The sequence below is a fragment of the Ascaphus truei genome, chromosome 7 (genome assembly GCF_040206685.1).
Source record: "Ascaphus truei isolate aAscTru1 chromosome 7, aAscTru1.hap1, whole genome shotgun sequence".
Taxonomy (NCBI): domain Eukaryota; kingdom Metazoa; phylum Chordata; class Amphibia; order Anura; family Ascaphidae; genus Ascaphus; species Ascaphus truei.
In genome coordinates, this window is record NC_134489.1 from 99200371 (window position 1) to 99221627 (window position 21257).

Below are 21257 nucleotides of genomic sequence, written 5' to 3' on the forward strand. Positions count from 1 at the left end.
GAGAGAAGTATGGGTTCTTGGTAAGCCCTTGTGCACGCAGGTGGAACACCAGAGTTAATAGCTAATCAAAGGACAGGTCTTCAAGAACCATACAAAGGTTGGCAGTCCAGACTGGTCACTTGGACAGGGTCTTGTTTGTGACGCTCCTCCCCCAACCTGCTGACTCAGAAAAGCGTACAAGAGGGTTAAATTGCTCCCCTGATGTGCCACTGAGACGCCACCGCCGAAACAAAATGTCTATGATCTGTTGCGGCACCGCCGCCTCCCGGCTCCCTTCCTACCGGCTGCATCATACGCCTCCTTGGCTGCTGAGCTTCATGTTTGCGGTGCAGGTAAGGGAAGGCCGAAACCTCTCGGTGGGTAGGAGGAGAGATGGGCACCTGTAATCAAGGGGTTAAAGACACGCAGGGTTGAGTGCGACATTGCGCAGGTTCGTCTGGGCTATAAAACTGCCTGGCTACTACATGATGCCTGTGGGGGTTATTCATTAAACTGCAATAGTTCCGAATGGGTCACTATCACAGGGAAACTCCCAGTGAAGTCGATGGATCTTCCATGCAATAGTGCCCTGATCAGCACCCCCTCTGTGACCCTAATATCTTTTAAAGTTGCAGTTCAGTCTTTTTTTTATTTTTTAATTTATTTTTTTACTTCAATAGTTTCATGTGGGCAATCTCTAATTACCTAAAGAACTGTATAGCTGCCAGTCAATTCGTTCTCCATGTATTGATAGGTGAAATTTGGTGACATCATTAGTGAAGGGATATGTTTTTCTTCTGCTTCTGTCAGTCAGTGGAAGCTCATGAATATTCATGAGCACTCCTGCACTGACATGTGCAAGAGGGAGGGCAGGGCTCACAAAGGGGTGTGCCAGGGCTTGTGACAGGACATGAAGGGGCAGTGCCTTAGTAAATGGCAGTTAAAATAGAATACAAGAAAATGGGTCTTTCAAAGTTGTTTTTTTAAAAACAGAAAATGCTAAAAGTATTTTTTCTTACTACAGAACTGATTTATTAAAAAAAACACACATGCAGGATATTGACTGAACTGCAGCTTTAAGTGTAAGGTGGGTGATACATTGCCCAGGTGCCTTTATGTCTTTGTGGGAGAGGAGGAGATATTTCTGTTCTTGATACAGTATCTCTACTGGATGAATAATAGTTCCTGATATTGAATGAATAAATGTCAGGGGTTCCTGATCTCTCTCTATTGAATGAATAAAAGGTATGTGTTCCTGGTGTCGGTATGGGGTAGCCAAGTTGTGTGAGTTCCTCATACCTCTGTAGGAGGTTGGTACAGATACTGTATGTGACCTTGATGTTTCCACGTGGAAGATAATGAAAGCTATGTTTTCTTTTCAGCGTAAGTTGGTAGTGAGGTATGAATCCCTTTTCTGTGGGAGGGCGTGATGTGAAGTACATGGTCTTAAAGCTGCAGTACAGGCTGCCGTTAAATAAACCTGGTATATGCGTAGTGCTATCGACTTCACAGCCATAGTGTGAATGGATAAATCAATAACCAGATACTTGTGAGGGGGGGGGGACCCCTAAACATAAGCTTGATAGAAGACAGGTACTGGGTTGCGATCCTGGATAGTGAGCTCACTGATGAGTGACGCTATGGTATACAATGATACCAGGACAATTGAGTATAATGACACCCTATAACGTACCAAAATGTCTAAACAAATAAAGTCCTGAACAGGAAAACATGTAGCAAGCGAATAACTCACTTTGAGTGCTGCATAGTCCATGCGATCCACAGGTGAGGGGTCCCCAGGTGTGCTTCCGTCCAAAGGTGAGGGGTCCCCAGGTGTGCTTCCGTCCACGGGGTAGACAAATAGAATAATTTCCTCTATTCTAAGTATCAAAAAGTAGGAAAGAGAAGGTGCGTTGTTGCTGCAAAAGAATACCCAGGATGCAAAGTTCTGTGGGGAAGATCATGTGACCAGGCAGGCGCTAGATACAATTGGCGCACTGCTAGAGAGAGGGCAAAAGGGGTGTGCCAGAGCCTGTCTCAGAATAGGAAGGGGATGTGACTTTGTAAATGGTTGATATAGAAACAAAAATGCTTGTTACATTATAATACTTTAAAAATGTCTTTAAAATTAGTTTAAAAAAATGCTACAAGTATTTTCTCATAGTACAGAACTGATTTATTAAAACAAACACACGTAGGATATTGCTTGAACTGCAGCTTTAATGTGAAGATGTTATAAGCTATATGCCCCTTGTGTGTCTGCAGTGTGATAGGTGCCTCTGAAGTCTCTTTAGAGGGGGTATGTGCTATGATGGAAGAAATGCCTCGGGAATGCATTGTTGGTCCAGGAGAATGTGTCTCTGAGACAGGAAATTATTGCAGGTATCACTCTGTCCCCCCAGCACCTCATAGTCCAGGCTTCCCTGCTATGTACCTGCCACTACCTGCTTCTCCAGAGTCGCCCACTGGAACCACTGGACCAGAACCGGCTGCTGGCCAGCACCCTTTTTACCTGCGGCATTGCCACCGCTTTGCAAAGCAGTCTGGGAACCAGGTACTTCCTCCTGCAAGGCTCCCTTCTTAGCAGTGATGAGCGAATTATCTGAGAACCTCCACTTGTTTATTTACAAACCTGCCCTTTCAATAACTTATTATTTTTTTTTTTTACGAAAACGATAGTTCTACTAAAGCAGCAATTCACCCCAAATCTTACATGAGTTTAACTCATATTTCTAGTATCCTCGCCCTGCGCAATTCCCGCTCTTTAAACAAATATGTGTTTTATCAGAGAATATCAGGCAAGCATTAGACTATAATGAGCTATAGGAGACATCCATCTTTATATGTCAACTGCTCCTATCTCCTAAACACAGTATTGCATTTTAAAATGAAAATGGGTAACATAACCCTTTTTGAAAATTAAGTCAGGTTGTTTCTCCTAGCTACTGGTTAAAGGGACTGAGCATATGATGATGTCATCATTAGGGGCAATACAGTCTTTGTACTGGTTAAATTAGCACATAATATGAAAAGATAATTTCTGAGGACATTCACATGTCTTGGACAAGTCTGCAACCCTGCTTTTTACCATCATCTCCTAGCATACAGTGCTTCCACTGCAGCAAGGGATTCTGGGAAATGACATGCAAATGAGTCACCTTTTGCTTCAAATCCATTTTGAAATTGACCCCTGTAAGCTTATGCCTGCCGCATTACACAGTGGCTTTTCGGCCCAGCCTGGCTGAAAGAAGTGCATAGCCAGTTAACCTCAAAAACACCAGTTTCGATCTTTTGGGTTTCATCAGTTTGAGGATAGCTACTGTATATGATAATGCCTTGTGAGCACATATTAATGTCATAATTATCCACGACACAGCCGCATGTGCACGTTAGCATGGGTGAGCACATGATGCCATTATTATTTAGGAGATGCTACTATTGAATAGAATGAGAAATCTCATCATTATAAAAAAAAAACAGGCACAGTACTTGAAATTTTAATGAGAAATTCAAGTAATAGGTTATCTGCACCCTGATACATTGCCCCTCAAACATACATTGGTAATGCCTATATTTGAGTCAGTGTCACAGCAAGAATACAATCTGTGTAAGCTTGATATCTACATCCCCCTAGTTATTGAACAAGGATGGGCTGTTGTTGTTACACTGTTCCTCTCATGCCGCCCCCCACACCCCCCTTTTTGCAGGCTGCCTCTGCTGCAGGTTCCCACCTTCGAACTTCTTATCCCGACTCTGATTCTTAGCAAAGATACGGCTTCGAACGGCACCTCCAGGAACGGTGAGCTTTCTGCGCGGGGGGGGGGGGGGGGAGGGGCGGCTTTCCCCGGAGCTTTGTAAAACTGGAAGCCAAGGGCACGCTGACCTCTAGGAATAAGAGAGGAAGAGATCAGGCCCGTGTTTGCTAAGTGGTGCTTTGCCACGTGGCGCCCTATTCCAGCGTAGAAAGACAATTTCCGACCCATAAAATGAATAGGCCATTGTGTGCCCTCTGGCGTCGAAATGTGTCTTATGGCATAGCAGCACTTAGTAAATATGGCCCCATGTCCCTAAGTGTGAAAGAGAAATGATTGTGTGGATTCGGTGTGAAAGGATAGAAGAAGAAGAAGAAGAAGAAGAACTTATTTGTCGCATGTAGTTGTACCAACAGTGTAGCCACTACTTAGCAGTATGAGAGAGATAGAACATCACACGCAGAAGATACAATACATAAGAATAATCATATTATTAATCAATATCATTTATTTCTAAAGCACCAACATATTCTGCAGCGTGGTATAATGGGGGAACCAGAATTATATAAATTACATAAACAGAATGATATACCAATTAAAGGTAATGAGCGGCCTGCTCCTGTGAACTGTATGTGGATACATGAGACTCAAATCCCCACTAGTTAGATCTCATTGACTCCTAATCAGTATGGTGGGAAGGAAGGAAACGAATGATTTAATAACTTCCATTCAAGTGAATTTAAGGTTCTGTATTGCTAACAGTGTGTGCAAATCCCTCTTTTACCATATTGAATATGGGAAACGGTCCGGCTTTCTCGTTATCGCTACCGGAAAGAAAATCTAGTTTTCTCCAGGAAAAGAAGGCAGCCATTTATCATCCAGTTTCTTACATTTTCCAGTAAATAGAAGTCCCACGTGTCACACATTCACATCTCAGACAGGTCTGCACCCCTGCCTTTCCCCATTATCTCTTAGCATACAGGGCTTCCACTGCAGCCAGGGCTTCTGGGTAATGATATGCAAAATTCTGAGTGCAGGGAAACCCCTGCTCTTCTCTCCCTTCTCTGGGATAAGTAGCTGATGTTAGCACTGAAGTATGAGTACGCAAATAAACCATTTGCACAAAAGTGCAGTGCTGTAGAGCAAAGATACTCGTGTGTGATATACAAATACATGTTTATTCCCTTCCTATAATAAACCCTCCCTTCCCCCATTCAGAGACACATGGAGCCCTGCTCTGCCCAGACCGAGAATGTGACCGCCCAGAGAGCGGCATGCAGCCAATCAGAGAGGTTGGCGTAACTTCTCATACACATTGGGGGGTCACGGGGGACAGACATATCATTTGGTTTAGTGACTACATTATGAAACTATTAGCAGAGCACAGGGCACATCGTTTGTGATCAGGGCAGAGTACATTGTTCTCTGCTTCTGCAGTGCACATTGCAACTGGGTTAATTGCGAGATGACCTATTAGTTATAATTGCTACGCACATTGTGATGTCATCGTATAAGAATATGAGACGGCCTTAGTACTGGTTCAGATTACTGAGTATATCCCTGATTACTCAGGCAATATAGTCTTACTACTGGTTACAATTATATAGTCTTACTACTGGTTACAATTATATAGTCTTACTACTGGTTACAATGATATAGTCTTACTACTGGTTACAATGATATAGTCTTACTACTGGTTACAATGATATAGTCTTACTACTGGTTACAATTATATAGTCTTACTACTGGTTACAATTATATAGTCTTACTACTGGTTACAATTATATAGTCTTACTACTGGTTACAATTATATAGTCTTACTACTGGTTACAATTATATAGTCTTACTACTGGTTACAATTATATAGTCTTACTACTGGTTACAATTATATAGTCTTACTACTGGTTACAATTATATAGTCTTACTACTGGTTACAATTATATAGTCTTACTACTGGTTACAATTATATAGTCTTACTACTGGTTACAATTATATAGTCTTACTACTGGTTACAATTATATAGTCTTACTACTGGTTACAATTATATAGTCTTACTACTGGTTACAATTATATAGTCTTACTACTGGTTACAATTATATAGTCTTACTACTGGTTACAATTATATAGTCTTACTACTGGTTACAATTATATAGTCTTACTACTGGTTACAATTATATAGTCTTACTGCTGGTTACAATTATATAGTCTTACTGCTGGTTACAATTATATAGTCTTACTGCTGGTTACAATTATATAGTCTTACTGCTGGTTACAATTATATAGTCTTACTACTGGTTACAATTATATAGTCTTACTACTGGTTACAATTATATAGTCTTACTACTGGTTACAATTATATAGTCTTACTACTGGTTACAATTATATAGTCTTACTACTGGTTACAATTATATAGTCTTACTACTGGTTACAATTATATAGTCTTACTACTGGTTACAATTATATAGTCTTACTACTGGTTACAATTATATAGTCTTACTACTGGTTACAATTATATAGTCTTACTACTGGTTACAATTATATAGTCTTACTACTGGTTACAATTATATAGTCTTACTACTGGTTACAATTATATAGTCTTACTACTGGTTACAATTATATAGTCTTACTACTGGTTACAATTATATAGTCTTACTACTGGTTACAATTATATAGTCTTACTACTGGTTACAATTATATAGTCTTACTACTGGTTACAATTATATAGTCTTACTACTGGTTACAATTATATAGTCTTACTGCTGGTTACAATTATATAGTCTTACTGCTGGTTACAATTATATAGTCTTACTGCTGGTTACAATTATATAGTCTTACTGCTGGTTACAATTATATAGTCTTACTGCTGGTTACAATTATATAGTCTTACTGCTGGTTACAATTATATAGTCTTACTACTGGTTACAATTATATAGTCTTACTACTGGTTACAATTATATAGTCTTACTACTGGTTACAATTATATAGTCTTACTACTGGTTACAATTATATAGTCTTACTACTGGTTACAATTATATAGTCTTACTACTGGTTACAATTATATAGTCTTACTACTGGTTACAATTATATAGTCTTACTACTGGTTACAATTATATAGTCTTACTACTGGTTACAATTATATAGTCTTACTACTGGTTACAATTATATAGTCTTACTACTGGTTACAATTATATAGTCTTACTACTGGTTACAATTATATAGTCTTACTACTGGTTACAATTATATAGTCTTACTACTGGTTACAATTATATAGTCTTACTGCTGGTTACAATTATATAGTCTTACTGCTGGTTACAATTATATAGTCTTACTACTGGTTACAATTATATAGTCTTACTACTGGTTACAATTACTGAGTTTACTGGTTACAATTACTGATTACTGGGGGCAATATAGTCTTACTACTGGCTACAATGATGTAGTCTTACTACTGGTTACATTAGCTGAGCATGTTATGATGCCATTAGCTGTACCACTGGTTAGAACGGCATTATTATTTGGGACAGTACTATTGAGTAGAAAGGAGAACCTCGTCATAATGTCACGGTGTAGTAGACACTTCCTACAGCATGTTATGATATCATTAGTACGAGGTCAAGCGGCCTTTTCATTAGCTTAAATAACACATCGTTAGCATAGAGCAGGAGAGGCCAACCCCTGTCCTCAAGAGCCATCAACAGGTCCAGTTGTATGGATATCCCTGCTTCAGCGAATGTGACTCAATCAGTCTCTGCTACAGTGCAGGTGGCTCAATCAGTCTCTGCTGCTTCAGCACAGGTGGCTCAATCAGTGCCAGATTGAGCCACCTGTGCTGAAGCAGGGATATCCTGAAAACCTGACCTGTTGGGGGCCCTTGAAGATTGGAGTTGTGCACTCCTGGCATAGAGGTTATAACTGCTCCATATAGTAGTACAAAGTATAACCAGTGCTTTCTCTCCCTATGCAGGTGTCAGGAGCCCTGTTGGTCTCAGGCATACTGCAGGTGCTGTTTGGTGTGACTGGACTCTGGGGTTGGATCCTGCAGCACTGTGGCCCCATGGTTATAGCTCCCACACTCTCCATCATTGGACTCTCTTGCTACAAACAGGCAGCTTTTTTCTCCTCCTCCAGCTGGGGAGTCACTATGCTGTATGTGTGCCGCCCAGTGCTAAGTGGTAGTAGCCATCGTAGCCTATAGCTCCAAGTGCTCCCCAAGCAGTGAGACTGAGTCTCTTGGGTTACTAGCCTGTGTGCTTCTATTACCCCACATAGTGGTATAATACGTCTGGGTACATTGTGTCATTGATAGAACTCCGGGCAGTGACACAAGCTCTGTGTTCCTTTCACAGCCTCATTTGTATGACTGGGCTGCTGTCACAGACCTTGGGCTCCTGCTACCTGCCTGTCTACTCCTGGAAACCAAGGAAAGGCATCAAAAGGAGACATGTTCCAGTATTACGCATGTTATCTGTATGTTCATATATATATAGACACGCACATAAATACAGACTTACATTGAAGGGCATATACTCCATACTCAAGTCATAAACACATGTCCAGTGTATAAATAGGTATGATACCCTCCTCGCCGGCTCTGAAGGAGTTTACATAGAGTTGCACTATATGCATAGCAATGCTCAGTCTCTCATACCTGGTCAGGGTGCTGGGTGGGTGCAGGCTGGGCTCTGTCTCTCAGACCTGGTCAGAGGGCTGGGTGGGTGCAGGCTGGGCTCAGTCTCAGACCTGGTCACGGTGCTGGGTCGGTGCAGGCTGGGCTCAGTCTCTCAGACCTGGTCAGGGTGCTGGGTAGGTGCAGGCTGGGCTCAATCTCAGACCTGGTCAGGGTGCTGGGTCGGTGCAGGCTGGGCTCAGTCTCTCAGACCTGGTCACTGTGCTGGGTGGGTGCAGGCTGGGCTCAGTCTCTCAGACCTGGTCAGGGTGCTGGGTCAGTGCAGGCTGGGCTCAGTCTCAGACCTGGTCAGGGTGCTGGGTCAGTGCAGGCTGGGCTCAGTCTCTCAGACCTGGTCAGGGTGCTGGGTCGGTGCAGGCTGGGCTCAGTCTCTCAGACCTGGTCAGGGAGCTGGGTCAGTGCAGGCTGGGTTCAGTATCTCAGACCTGGTCAGGGGGCTGGGTTGGTGCATGCTGGGCTCAGTCTCTCAATCCTGGTTAGGGTGCAGGATGGGCTCAGTCTCTCAGACCTGGTCAGGGTGCTGGGTGGGTGCAGGCTGGGCTCAGTCTCTCAGATCTGGTCAGGGTGCTGGGTGGGTGCAGGATGGGCTCAGTCTCTCAGACCTGGTCAGGGTGCTGGGTGGGTGCAGGCTGGGCTCAGTCTCTCAGACCTGGTCAGGGTGCTGGGTGGGTGCAGGCTGGGCTCAGTCTCTCAGACCTGGTTAGGGTGCTGGGTGGGTGCAGGATGGGCTCAGTCTCTCAGACCTGGTCAGGGTGCTGGGTGGGTGCAGGCTGGGCTCAGTCTCTCAGACCTGGTCAGGGTGCTGGGTGGGTACAGGCTGGGCTCAGTCTCTCAGACCTGGTCAGGGTGCTGGTTGGGTACAGGCTGGGCGTGGATATGCAGATAGAATAAGGATGGACACCAGGAACTTTTATAGTATAAACAAGAGCTTTATTCACATCCGTTTATACGGGTCGCCATACAAGGACATACACGTTAGACATATTAACTGGTGGCAAATCATAAAGTTACTCTGTGCTTCTTCTCCGAGTAGTTCTCACTCCTACGCTGGGGAGGTACTTATGCTTGTTTCCCTTAGTATTGGTTAGATTGACAATCACCTGCATAGCATCAATAATGCCCCATCTCAAGCGGGCCCCTGCTGGGAGTACACCCTGCTTTCTGAGATCAATATCCCCTTACTGTGTACTGCATACTTCGTCCATGTATATTAGACCTTCCGGTCGGACCGATCCGATTATGCTCTGGAGCTTCTACTCTGAGAACTCCTGCTAAGAACATGCTCACCCCTCTTCCCGAATGAGAGCAATATTGGGCCATTACTATAGGCGCCAACTAAATAGGGCACGTTCCTTAACTGAAAACAATAAATAGGGACAAAAGACGCTCTCTTAAAATACATATCTATACACTTCAACATATTTTACAGGACTCACGGTGAGTCCCTATGCCAGAACTCCGAGGACCTGCTTCTAGAACATTGGGTGGAGCTATATACTCATCTATCTCCCTATGGTGACATCACTGTTCACAAGACATCCTACATCAGATGATGGAGAGGGGCAATGCTAGGGTGATCTCACCCGGTTAGCCCATTAAGACCGTAAACTCCTTACACTAATTAGTAAAGTCCCCGGGGGAAGGGGGGGGGGGGTAGGGGGGTTCACATATATAAGGAGTCCTGAACTAGCACTCAAAGTCTGTAGTACAAACAATTATATTTCTTAAAAACAACTGTCAGTGAATTCAAAACGCTGGTTTACAAAGTTGGAGAGTCACAATGGTATGAAAGAGTCTGTAAAATGTTCTTAAAATGACGTTTGCAGCTCCCTAGTACAGAGGTCCAATGTGCATGTAAAAAACCAGAAGTGCAGAGGAATACCATAGTGTAGCAGGGTATGTATCAGTGGGTTAGTAACGAAGGCACCAATACATAACTTACTACACTGTGGGGATGCTCTTTGCTTCTATTTCTTTCTTCTGGTTTGTACATATGTATTTTGCAGATATCGTGCGCCAGGGAAACATGTGGAGGGCTTGTACTTGTATGTGACCTATTTCCTTTCTTTCATGGTTCTGACAGATGCTGCTCCCGACGTCTGGCATCTGGATTGTCTGCAGCGTTTTGAGACTGGTTCATGAGCACAAAGAGCTTCAAAGTGCAGTCAGACTAGCACACAATCAATCAAACCTCATCACCACAAACGCCCACCGTCCCATCACTGGCCTTGGTGGGAGCTCCTTGGAACTGAGCCCGTGGTTTCAGATCCCCTCTCTGGGTATGAAGAACACTAAGTGTTAATGTAAAGTGAGCAGCCTGTTAGAAGAAGGGATGGGTCAAATACAAGCAAAGGACTCATGGAAGCCAAGAATAGACACAAAGGAACCACAGGGGGGAGGAAATGCCCAATAAAGCCAGTGACTTGTAGTGAGGAGGGGAAATTGGCAGACTATGCCAAATGGTCCTAAATTGCAGTGCGTTTCTATAATTAGAGTATAATAGAATATTTTGGAACAGATTAGTTAGTACAGAATAGAATGATATGATCACATTATCATCTGATAATATATCAGGGCACTGGGTAGCACAAGATGAAATGGTAAGCAAACGTTACATAAAAAGGGCGGGCGAGGTTAGCACGGGATAGAACGTGGGCAGGTTGGGATGGGATAGGATGGGTGGAAGGCAGAGTGGTGGAGACGTCGCTCACAATGGCTCGGTGTCTGATCTTGCTGCTCATGTCCCCACAGTTGGTTGGGGTTTGCCCCAGTTCAGTGCCAGGAGTCTGAGTGTGGGCCTGGCCTTGGCTCTGACCTCCAGCCTGTCTTCCCTGGGATGCTACATTGTGTGTGCTCGGATGCTGCGCTGTCCCCCCGTCCCCCCACACGCCTGCAGCCGGGGGATTTGCATGGAGGGGATTGGGAATATTCTGTCTGGAGTTCTGGGCAGTGTTTGTGGAGCAGGATCCAGCATTCCCAGCGCTGGCATGGCCGGACTCACACAGGTAACATGGGAAATGCCCTCTCTTGCTGTAATATTATTATTAATAATAATAATAACTTTATTTATATCTAGGGTGGCCAGATGTCCCGTTTTTTCCCCGGGTCCCGACTTTTCTGGCCACTGTCCCGGTTTTTATCGGCGATGGGCGCTTGCCGGCTGCTTGTGCGCATGTGCAGTTGGCGCTCGCCGGCTGCTTGTGCGCATGTGCAGTTGGCGCTCGCCGGCTGCTTGTGCGCATGTGCAGTTGGCGCTCGCCGGTTGTGCGCATGTGCAGTTGGCGCTCGCCGGCTGCTTGTGCGCATGTGCAGTTGGCGCTCGCCGGCTGCTTGTGCGCATGTGCAGTTGGCGCTCGCCGGTTGTGCGCATGTGCAGTTGGCGCTCGCCGGCTGCTTGTGCGCATGTGCAGTTGGCGCTCGCCGGTTGCTTGTGCGCATGTGCAGTTGGCGCTCGCCGGCCTCGCATACGAAACATTTGTCCCGGGTTTTCCCAGGACAAATACGGCCTCCTATTTATATAACACTTTTCTCCCAACGCGACTCAAAGCGCTCCCCACATTTACAGCTAACGGGTACAAAACAATAAAAGGAAACTATTTAAAGCAATAAAAGAAACCAACCACAAGATACAAAAATACTCGCGGAAAGTACCCGGCGTTACTCGGAGATTCTAAGAACCCAAAACATACTGAGATTAATAAATGGATCATTTATATTTTTAGTTTCTTAATGAAAAATGTTTTATGTATTGTTGTTCTATTGCTGTTGGGTACACTATCTTTTAAAAAAAAAAAATTTCATCAGGCGCAAAAACGTACAATTTCTTTCCAGTTCCCACTCTGGAGCATCCCACATAAAGCTGTATTTGTGCAAAAAATGGATTTTCTAAATACAGTCCAGTTTCTTACAATGCTGCCAAATTTGGTTAAAATCAGTGCAGTTTTGAAAGGTTCAGTCCGCCATCTTAATACAAAATGGCGTCCAATTGTATCCATACATAGACAAAAATCTACTCCTTGATCTCTCAGGAACCGTCATGCAAAATTTTGTCACGATATCTTAAGAGGGGTCCAAACGCAGCGAACAGACAACTTTCCAAATGATATAGTAGATAGGAGGAACAGAATATAGCAGCATAGCATGTTTTTTTTGTATAGCGCTGCTAGTTTTACGTAGCGCTTTACAGAGACATTTTGCAGGCACAGGTCCCCGTGGAGCTTACAATCTATGTTTTTGGTGCCTGAGGCACAGGGAGATATAGTGTCTTGCCCAAGGTCACAAGGAGCCGACACCAGGAATTGAACCAGGTTCCCCTGCTCCAAACTCTCAGTGCCAGTCTGTGTCTTTTACTCACTGAGCCACTCCCTCTCCCAATATAGAATGGAATGATACTGGAATTATTGAATGTTTGGTTGTGGTTCACTCGTCAAATGCCTCTGTAAAGCGGTAAGTCTTGAGTGTGTTTTGAAAGATTCCCAGGGAGGGGCCCTCTCGAACCGTACGTGGCAGAGAGTTCCAGAGAGTGGGAGCAGGGCGGCTAAAAGCTCGGGCCCCAAAGGAAGTCAGGGAGATTCTGGGAACTTTTGGGAGTCCTTCACCTGTGGATTGACATGAGCGAGTGGGAGAAGGAACAAGGATCTCTTTCAGGTAGTTAGCACCCTGATTGTGTAGGGATGGGAATGTCAGCCACGTTACAGGCAGCCAGTGCAGAGAAAACGGGACCGGTGTCATGTGGCAAGAACGGGTCTGGTAAGCCAACAACCTGGCCGCAGCGTACAATACATTCAGCCTTCAGTATCGGTGGTTCTAACAGACAAGAACTGACAACGGACAGTTTCTTTGTAAATCCCATTTCAGATGCATGGTTAAGTGGAATAAAACGTGGTAGTTGTGGTGAGAACCTCTTCGTTTTTTTATTGTGCCCGTTTTGTGGTACAATACATTTGGTTATATTGGAGTTCTGCCCTCTTGGGCCTCATCATGAAATCCTGTGTAGGTTTTGTGGAATGCTCTCACGGGAGACATCTGAGCAGAAAAGACTTGAGAAGGCCGATTCCACCCCACGATGCTTTGCGTGGTGTCTGTTTTAGAGAATGAACACAGAAAGTAGTGTGACCCTCTGTACCCGGCTCTACAGGAGCTCACTCACATCAGATTGGTCATACACACTGTCATTGCTCAGTCTCACAGGGCCTTCACCAGGTGTTGGGTACATGCGGGATGGGCATGGCTGAAAGTATGGGGGAAAAAGATAGGCACCAGGAACTTTTTATAAAACAAAAAGGTACTTTATTTGACCACAGTCAATAGCGCTCCACAGGTATTTACATACTTTTTACTCGACAGAAAACTTGTGGCAAACAATGTATTACAACACATCTTCCCCTGGTAGTTAGTACCCCTATTCAGGGGAGGCACTTAGTGGCACATTACAGAGGGTACGGTGGGAACCATTTCTAGGGAGGAAATGATGCGATGAGAACCCCTGGACAGGGAGGTTATATCTGAATACAAGCTGCAGTTTCTGCAACTCTGAGGACAGTAGCGGTCAGGTTGCGGTAGGGGCAACTCTATGGGACCCAGACAAATGGCATCCCTCTCCCACAACTATTTTAAAGGGCATGTTCCTAACTGAAAACAACAAATGGTGATAGGACACATCTTAATACACATGACTATACACACAAACCTATTTACAGGACTCACAGTGAAGACCCCAGTCAGAGCTCTGAAGAACCTGCTTCTGGAATAAAGGGGGGAGCTGTATATACCCTCTATACTCCCTATGGTGACATCACTGGTCACGTGATAGAAAGGGGAGGGGGGAACCCAGGGGGATCCCACCCATGTAACCCCTTAAAACATCAACCCCTTCACCAAACCAGTAGTCCCCAGAGGAGGAGGGGGGGGGGGGCAGGGCTACAGTAGGATTTTGAGAAGAGAAACATAAATCTTCATTCCCAAATGTTTTTCTAAGACCCAGAAGGTTTTCTAAATAAATGTAGGGTAAATCGGAAGGCAAAAGCGATACGGACACGTCGCTTTCACTGTAACTCAGTATATTATTGCATTTCAAGGTCGTTGGGAAGAGATCAGATGGTGACACTTTATGAGCTCACTTGGTTCCATGGGTGTCATGTTTTTCCTTCAGGTGGGGTCACGCCATTCTGTGCAGTTAAGTGCATTGCTGTTTGTCCTCTTGGGGTCTTCTCCAAAGCTGTCAGAAATCTTGATGAGCATCCCCCTCGCCGTTCATGGTACGTGACCCGTCATATTTAAAACGTATCTCCCCTCTTTGCCCTCTCAGCATCAGACCCGCGCCTCATCTTTCATTTTGAGGTTTATACACCGTTATTTCGACCACTCAATGGAACACATTATTTTCCGCAAACCATATTGCCCAACAAATATAAAAAGTAATAATATCTGTAAGATTGATGGAAAGCGAGGGAGATGTGTCCACCTGACATTCTCTTGCGTTGAGTTTAGAAAGACATGAGAAGCATATCCAGCGAAAAGGGGCTAAAACCAGACATTAAAAAAGTTATGGGGGGTAAAGAAAGTGGCATAACCCCTCCACCGTACAGTAAATAAAAACACCACCTGTGATGCATTTGCATGTTTCAGACAGTTCTACAAACCTGTTATTCTGGCCCAAGCCCACTGTGGCAAGCAAGTAGGATCAGGTAGCTAAACTCGTCTCCTTTCCATGCACACAGAGTCCTATTTGCTGTAACATTTATTGGAGGGGGAAAACAGAAGGAATAAAATAAATGGCAGGTAACATTTGTAGGGAAAAGGTAAAAAAAAGAATCCCTGTCTAGGGGAACAATGAAAAGTGCAACTACTCACTATTGCTGTTGGTTGGAAAAGGAAGTAGATTTTTCTGTTCAGCCTGGAACAAGCAAAGGGGCGTTGCCAAGGCAACAGGCTGGGAGCAATGGAGGAAAGCAACAATGTTGCAACTTACACTGAGGAGCAATGGCTGCCTCAGAACAGGGAAGCCAAACATGCAGAGAGGTTCCAGGACACCTGTGTTTGCCCAAAAGCTGTGTAATACGGCAGGTATACGCTTATAGGGTTCCATGTTAAAATGGATAAGGAGCAAAGGGTGACATACTGTGCTAATTTGCATGTCATTACACAGAAGCCCTGTCTGCAGAGGAAGCACAGTTTGCCAAGCGATAATGGGGAAAGACAGGGTTGCAGACCTGTTTGAGACATGCAACTGTACCACACGTGGTTTTTTCATTTACTGACAAAGAGGAGAATCAGAGTGATTCTGTGGCGGGTTTGCAGGTCAGATCCTGTGGAATTAAAGTCACCTTTTCCCAGAGGAGGATAGACGTTGTATGTCTCCCCACCATGTCCTTGCAGGAGGAGTCCTGTGCCTGACCTTCTCCATGGTGGTGGGGGCTGGAATCTCCTATTTCCAGTATGCGCATATAGACTCCGGAAGGAACATCTTCATTGTGGGATTCGCCATGTTTATGGCGCTGCTGGTCCCACGGTGGCTGGAGGCATCTCCAGGACAACTGGCCACAGGTGAGGACCTTCAACCAAACGTGGAGTGTCCAACTCCAGTCCTCAAGGGCCACCAACAAGTCAGGCTTTAAGGATATCCCCAGTTTAGCACAGGTGGCTCAATCAGTGGCTCAGTAAGACTGAGCCACTGATTGAGCCACCTATGCTGAAGCAGGGATTTCCTTAACACCTGACATGTTGGGGGCCCTTGAGGACTGGAGTTGGCCACCCCTGAAAGACACCATATTTACCAAACAGCCTTCTGACTTCAGTGGGCTGTACGGTGTCATCCAGCATTAGGGTGTCTTACGGCAGAAGATTGCTTAGTGAATGTGCCGGAAGGTGGCTTTCGTTGCCTCCTGGTGTTACCCTGACTTCCCCCTTCTCTCCCATGTTGCTTCGCTCCAGGCTGGCATCCCCTTGACATGCTCCTGCGCTCCCTGTTGACCGTTCCTGTCTTCCTGGGTGCATTATTCTCCTTTATTCTGGATAACACAGTTGCAGGTGAGAGGAGGAGCTGCATGGCTGATATGTATTTACCGTGAGATTCATACTGTATGCACAGTACTGCATGGACAGCACACCGTGTTCATGTCACATGTGGGTCATGGCATGCCCCCCGCTAACACTCCCCAACACGGGCACGTCCCCCTTTGCGCTGCCGGTTTCACTAGAAGTGAACTGGTTAACAGAAAATGGTAAGCAGGAGAATAACGACACTTGAACCAGCAATCGGGGTGCACTGCAGGATGACTTCGCTGTCTATGCTGTTTTACACTAGGGGTGGCCAACTCCAGTCCTCAAGGGCCACCAACAGGTCAGGTTTTAAGGATATCCCTGCTTCAGCACAGGTGGCTCAATCAGTGGCTCAGACTGAGCCACTGATTGAGCCACCTACGCTGATGCAAGGACTGATTGAGCCACCTGTGCTAAACCAGGGATATCCTTAAAACCTGGCCTGTTGGTGGCCCTTGAGGACTGGTGTTGGCCACCCCTGTTTTACACGCCGGTTGTACATTGTGAACTACAGTGTCTCTGTATTGTACGTGTTTTCACTGTAGCTGCCCCCTGCCTTAATAATGTCCCTACCTGTGCTCTGAAACTGAACTTCTCCCCATGCAGGAACCCTCCAGGAACGAGGTCTGCACTCAAACCTGGCACTCTGGCTACCCGGATCCGGGGAAGGCACACCCAGGGGACGAGAAGAAGAGTTGGCCCGTGTGTACGGGCTCCCACCCGCCCTGACTCGCCTTTTCCCCGCCGTGTACCCCTGCAGTCAGCTCTGCCCCCCGCCACCTGAGAGAGGGCCAGCTGGGGAGGGGGAAGGGGATAAATTGCTGACACCTCCGGGGACAGATCCAGAGCGGGTATTAGGAATACAAACCCCTCCTACAGCAGCCTCGGGACACATCTGCACAGCGGCCAACTAACTTCTCAACCATTCAGTGTCACCTCTCCTGCCACATGTGACTGTACAATGAGAGAATGTTCTCTATTGCAGCTCCTGCATGTTCTGTGTATCTTTCAACGTACACTATATGACTTCAAAACAGGCCTGGTCCATCTAAACATCCTGGCATTACAGGACATATTTACTACGCAGTCTTCTCCCATCAGACACTTTCAGTCATGGAAGATATTCTTCAGCACATTCAGGTTAACAGTCTGTAAAGGTGTCTTCCAACCCCGAAACATGTCTTATGGCAGAACGCTGTTTAGTAAATTTGGGCCGCATCTTGTACCTTGCTTTTACAGTTCTCACCTTGATGAAGGTTGCGTGTTGCAACCGAAACGTCGGATTTCTATGACTAAATAAATTTCCATTTTGCAAGACCGCTGTGCCCTCCTCTTTACCTCTTCCCGCATCTATTACTACCAGACGTACCGGCAAGGCGTTTGCCACATTGAGTTACTCACCTGTTTTGCCAGCCAAGCAGCAATCTGATTTGCCTTACACTACGTGTAGGAACAGCAGCAGGACTTCAAAAACACGCATCTCGCAGTGGTGTCCGGGCTCCCGTCTTTAGAATCCATCAAATGTGAAGTGAGAAGGTCAGTCTGGAAGATACGAGCATCCGGGGCTAGGGAGCAGGTGGCAGACGCCTGCCTGAGTTGTATGACAACCTGCTCTCTACCTCCAACAAATCAGGGGAGCTCGTCTCGTAGTTATGAAATAAAGAAACACTACATAGTGTAATACTGTTGTGAATAAATTTGTGCAAACAAAGCTCAAAAATGACTACTCACAATAAAGCAGTCAAATTCAGGCAGTCATCCAACTTAAGGGGTGGATGTTCCCTGTGTATACAGCAGCCACCAGCCCCCAACACTTCATATGATCGAGGTAGGCAGTATGATATTATAGGTAGTGGGTGCTCATCTGGTCGCGATCCTTTTCAGTTCCTCACTATCCTCTGCTCCACCGCAATACTCTCGCGTCCACGCCAGGCACTCCCGTTGCGTCACTTCCGGTTGTTAAGCGAACTTCCGGATCTGATGACAGGGGTGGACCTCAGTTGTTCTTCCTCTTCGGTATGGGCTGATGAAGCCGTAACAACGGCGAAACATGTAGTGTGTTTCAGCCCATACCGAAGAGGAAGTACAACTGAGGTCCACCCCCGTCATCAGATCCGGAAGTTCGCTTAACAACCGGAAGTGACGCAAAGGGAGTGCCTGGCGTGGACGCGAGAGTATTGCGGTGGAGCAGAGGATAGTGAGGAACTGAAAAGGATCGCGACCAGATGAGCACCCACTACCTATAATATCATACTGCCTACCTCGATCATATGAAGTGTTGGGGGCTGGTGGCTGCTGTATACACAGGGAACATCCACCCCTTAAGTTGGATGACTGCCTGAATTTGACTGCTTTATTGTGAGTAGTCATTTTTGAGCTTTGTTTGCACAAATTTACTCACAACAGTATTACACTATGTAGTGTTTCTTTATTTCATAACTACGAGACGAGCTCCCCTGATTTGTTGGAGGATCACCTGGTGCAAGACGAGTGGAACAGCCTTTATCAAGGGTTGCAGTTTGTTTCTAAGTTTCTTAATTTTTTCTTTAGATCACTTGATTGTTATTATCACACTGCTTTATTATTTACACATATGTGGTTGAATTGTATATTGTCACATTTAGGGTGTGTTTAGAGCGCTATTGTTAGTTTTTTTCAACCTGCTCTCTACCACTGGATGTAAAAATGGGAAACAGGAAACTAAAGATGCATCTCACAAGTCCGACTGACGATTTGTTGCTGTCTGGGGTTTGTGTTTGAGAGGATAGGAAACTGCAGTCCCCAAGGGCCACCAACAGGCCAGGTTCTCAGGATATCCCTGCTTTAGCACAGATGGCTCAGTCAAAGCCAAAGACTGAGCCACTGATTGAGCCACCTGTGCTGAAGCAGGGATATCCTGAAAACCTGGTCTGTTGGTGGCCCTTGAGGACTGGAGTTGTACTACAGTGGGCGAATGAGATTGTGAGGATGTTTATTTCTGAAGCTGGAGCAAACCCTGCAAGGTTCGGCACCTTGTCCAATTTGTTGGTCGAATCAAATGTATTTCCCAGACTTTCCTTGGCCTTCCTTTTTTTCATTTCTCCTTTATATTCTTTTCATACAAAACAAAGTAACACCAGTCATTATTCCAGTGAAGCAGACTCATTTATGTCTAATAATAGGACAAAACAAGAAATTCTATCATATTAATTTACCCTCTGGATACAAAGGACCAATGTGCCTACAACATGGCACAGCGTTCATTTGAATGATCTGTGAGGTGTGTTCCACGGCAAGGGTGCACAAACTGGGGGGTGCGAGAATTTCTGGGGGGCGGGTGGGCGAGGTGGGGTTACAGAGGCCCCGCGCTTCCCTGAAGGCATTTCAATTAAATGCCGGGGATCGTGCGAGGCCTTTTTAGGACGCGCTTATAGTGCCGGCGACGTTGACGTCACGCTGTGGTCGCTGGAAAAATCAAATTGAAGTGACTTCCAGCGATCGCGACCAAGCCGTCACGCCATTGCGCCGCTCTTCCTACAAGCACACGCAACAGCGCCAATACATTTGTTTTGACGCAACGCGATGTCACGTCACCGGCACTATAATATACTTTAACTTTCCAGCGATGTGTCGCCTTGGCAACCCGGCGTCAAATGATGCCACAGGGTCACGTGACACGCGTTACCATTGCAACTTGGCGTCATTTGACGCTGGAGCAGAACAGGGGGTGAGAGCAGGCAGGGGGCGCAGGGAGAAGAGTTTGCGCACCCCTGTTCTATGGCATAGCAGAGCTTAGTAACATGGGCCATGGTGTTCTGAATTCTCCATAGACGCCAGCGCATGTATGAAAATCCTTCTGGTTGATCTGTCAAATGGTGTCAGAGCCTCCAACAAACCTGTATCTCTTTGGATGAGACTTCCCAGGAACACAGTTTCTTAACAGCTCTGTGTAAGCTGCATTTCTCCTTACATTCACATTGAGGATTGCAGCTATACTCAGTGTCCACATGAGGGCGCTCAGAGTCCGGCAATCCCTGCGTCTCCAAGTAGGAACTCTTCTGTCACAGTGTGGGGTACCGGTCGGAAGGTTGCAGCAGTCGGACTGGTTGGCAGCAGCAGGTAGGGGGGGAGTGTGTATTGCGGTGCACTGTATGTGTTATAAGGGCAGTGTGTGGGGCTCCCAGGGGCCACAACACTGTGTGCGCGCGGGTGTGAGGCACAGGGGGCAGTAATGGGGCTGGGTAGTTGGGGTAAATTAGTTTACCATAAACATGCCCCGTATGATATAAAACTCGTGTGTGTGTGTGTGTGTGTGTGTGTGTGTGTGTGTGTGTGTGTGTGTGTGTGTGTGTGTGTGTGTGTGTGTGTGTGTGTGTGTTCGTGTGTTCGTTCTTGTGTTCCAATTAAAATAAGCAGTGTTCATGTGCCATATCCCATATATCTGGCCTGAGTACCACATTCACACAATTAATCCATTTCCATTGTTATGAGTAGGATTGCTGATCTCGGGATGCAGATTTCTTCCCCACTTGTTTTCAGTAGAGACTTTTGATCAACGCACTGCGGCGATTGGGAGAATATTGTGACCTCTTCATTGCTTGCGGCAGGCCTCCCTCGGCAGTGAAGGGGTTAATACAGGGGTGGCCAATTCCAGTCCTTAAAGGCCCCCCCCAACAGGTCAGGTTTTATGAATATCCCTGCTTCAGCACAGGTGGCTCAATCGAAGACTGAGCCACCAGTGCTGAAGCAGGGATATCCTTAAAACCTGAACTATTGGGTGGAGTTGCCCACCCCTGGGGTTAATAGATTGCACAGTATGG

The 21257-nt window shown here is 45.7% G+C and overlaps 2 protein-coding genes across 6 annotated transcripts in view; both read left to right on the forward strand.

Moving 5' to 3' along the window:
* On the forward strand, positions 1 to 17775 carry SLC23A3 (solute carrier family 23 member 3). Its single transcript, XM_075609632.1, has 12 exons — positions 1 to 332; positions 2382 to 2533; positions 3687 to 3778; positions 4950 to 5023; positions 7696 to 7877; positions 8078 to 8198; positions 10502 to 10697; positions 11170 to 11423; positions 14570 to 14675; positions 15796 to 15963; positions 16351 to 16446; positions 17065 to 17775. Exons 1-12 carry the CDS (start codon positions 234 to 236, stop codon positions 17370 to 17372), a joined length of 1848 nt encoding a protein of 615 aa, XP_075465747.1. The 5' UTR covers positions 1 to 233; the 3' UTR covers positions 17373 to 17775.
* A 2704-nt stretch (positions 17776 to 20479) lies between these two features.
* Positions 20480 to 21257, forward strand: part of NHEJ1 (non-homologous end joining factor 1) — a 99102-nt gene continuing 98324 nt past the window's right edge. For all 5 annotated transcript variants that reach the window (XR_012802736.1, XM_075609634.1, XM_075609636.1 and 2 more), the window contains exon 1: positions 20480 to 20556. The gene's annotated coding sequence lies outside the window, so the exon portion shown is untranslated. The remainder of the gene's footprint in view (positions 20557 to 21257) is intronic.

Excerpts from the sequence above, each read along its gene's own strand:
- SLC23A3 (XM_075609632.1), top strand. The coding sequence starts at position 234 with ATGTCTATGATCTGTTGCGGCACCGCCGCCTCCCGGCTCCCTTCCTAC. Across the intron at positions 3,779-4,949 it reads GAACGGCACCTCCAGGAACG|AGACACATGGAGCCCTGCTC; the intron begins GTGAGCTTTCTG and ends TCCCCCATTCAG. Across the intron at positions 11,424-14,569 it reads GCATGGCCGGACTCACACAG|GTGGGGTCACGCCATTCTGT; the intron begins GTAACATGGGAA and ends TTTTTCCTTCAG.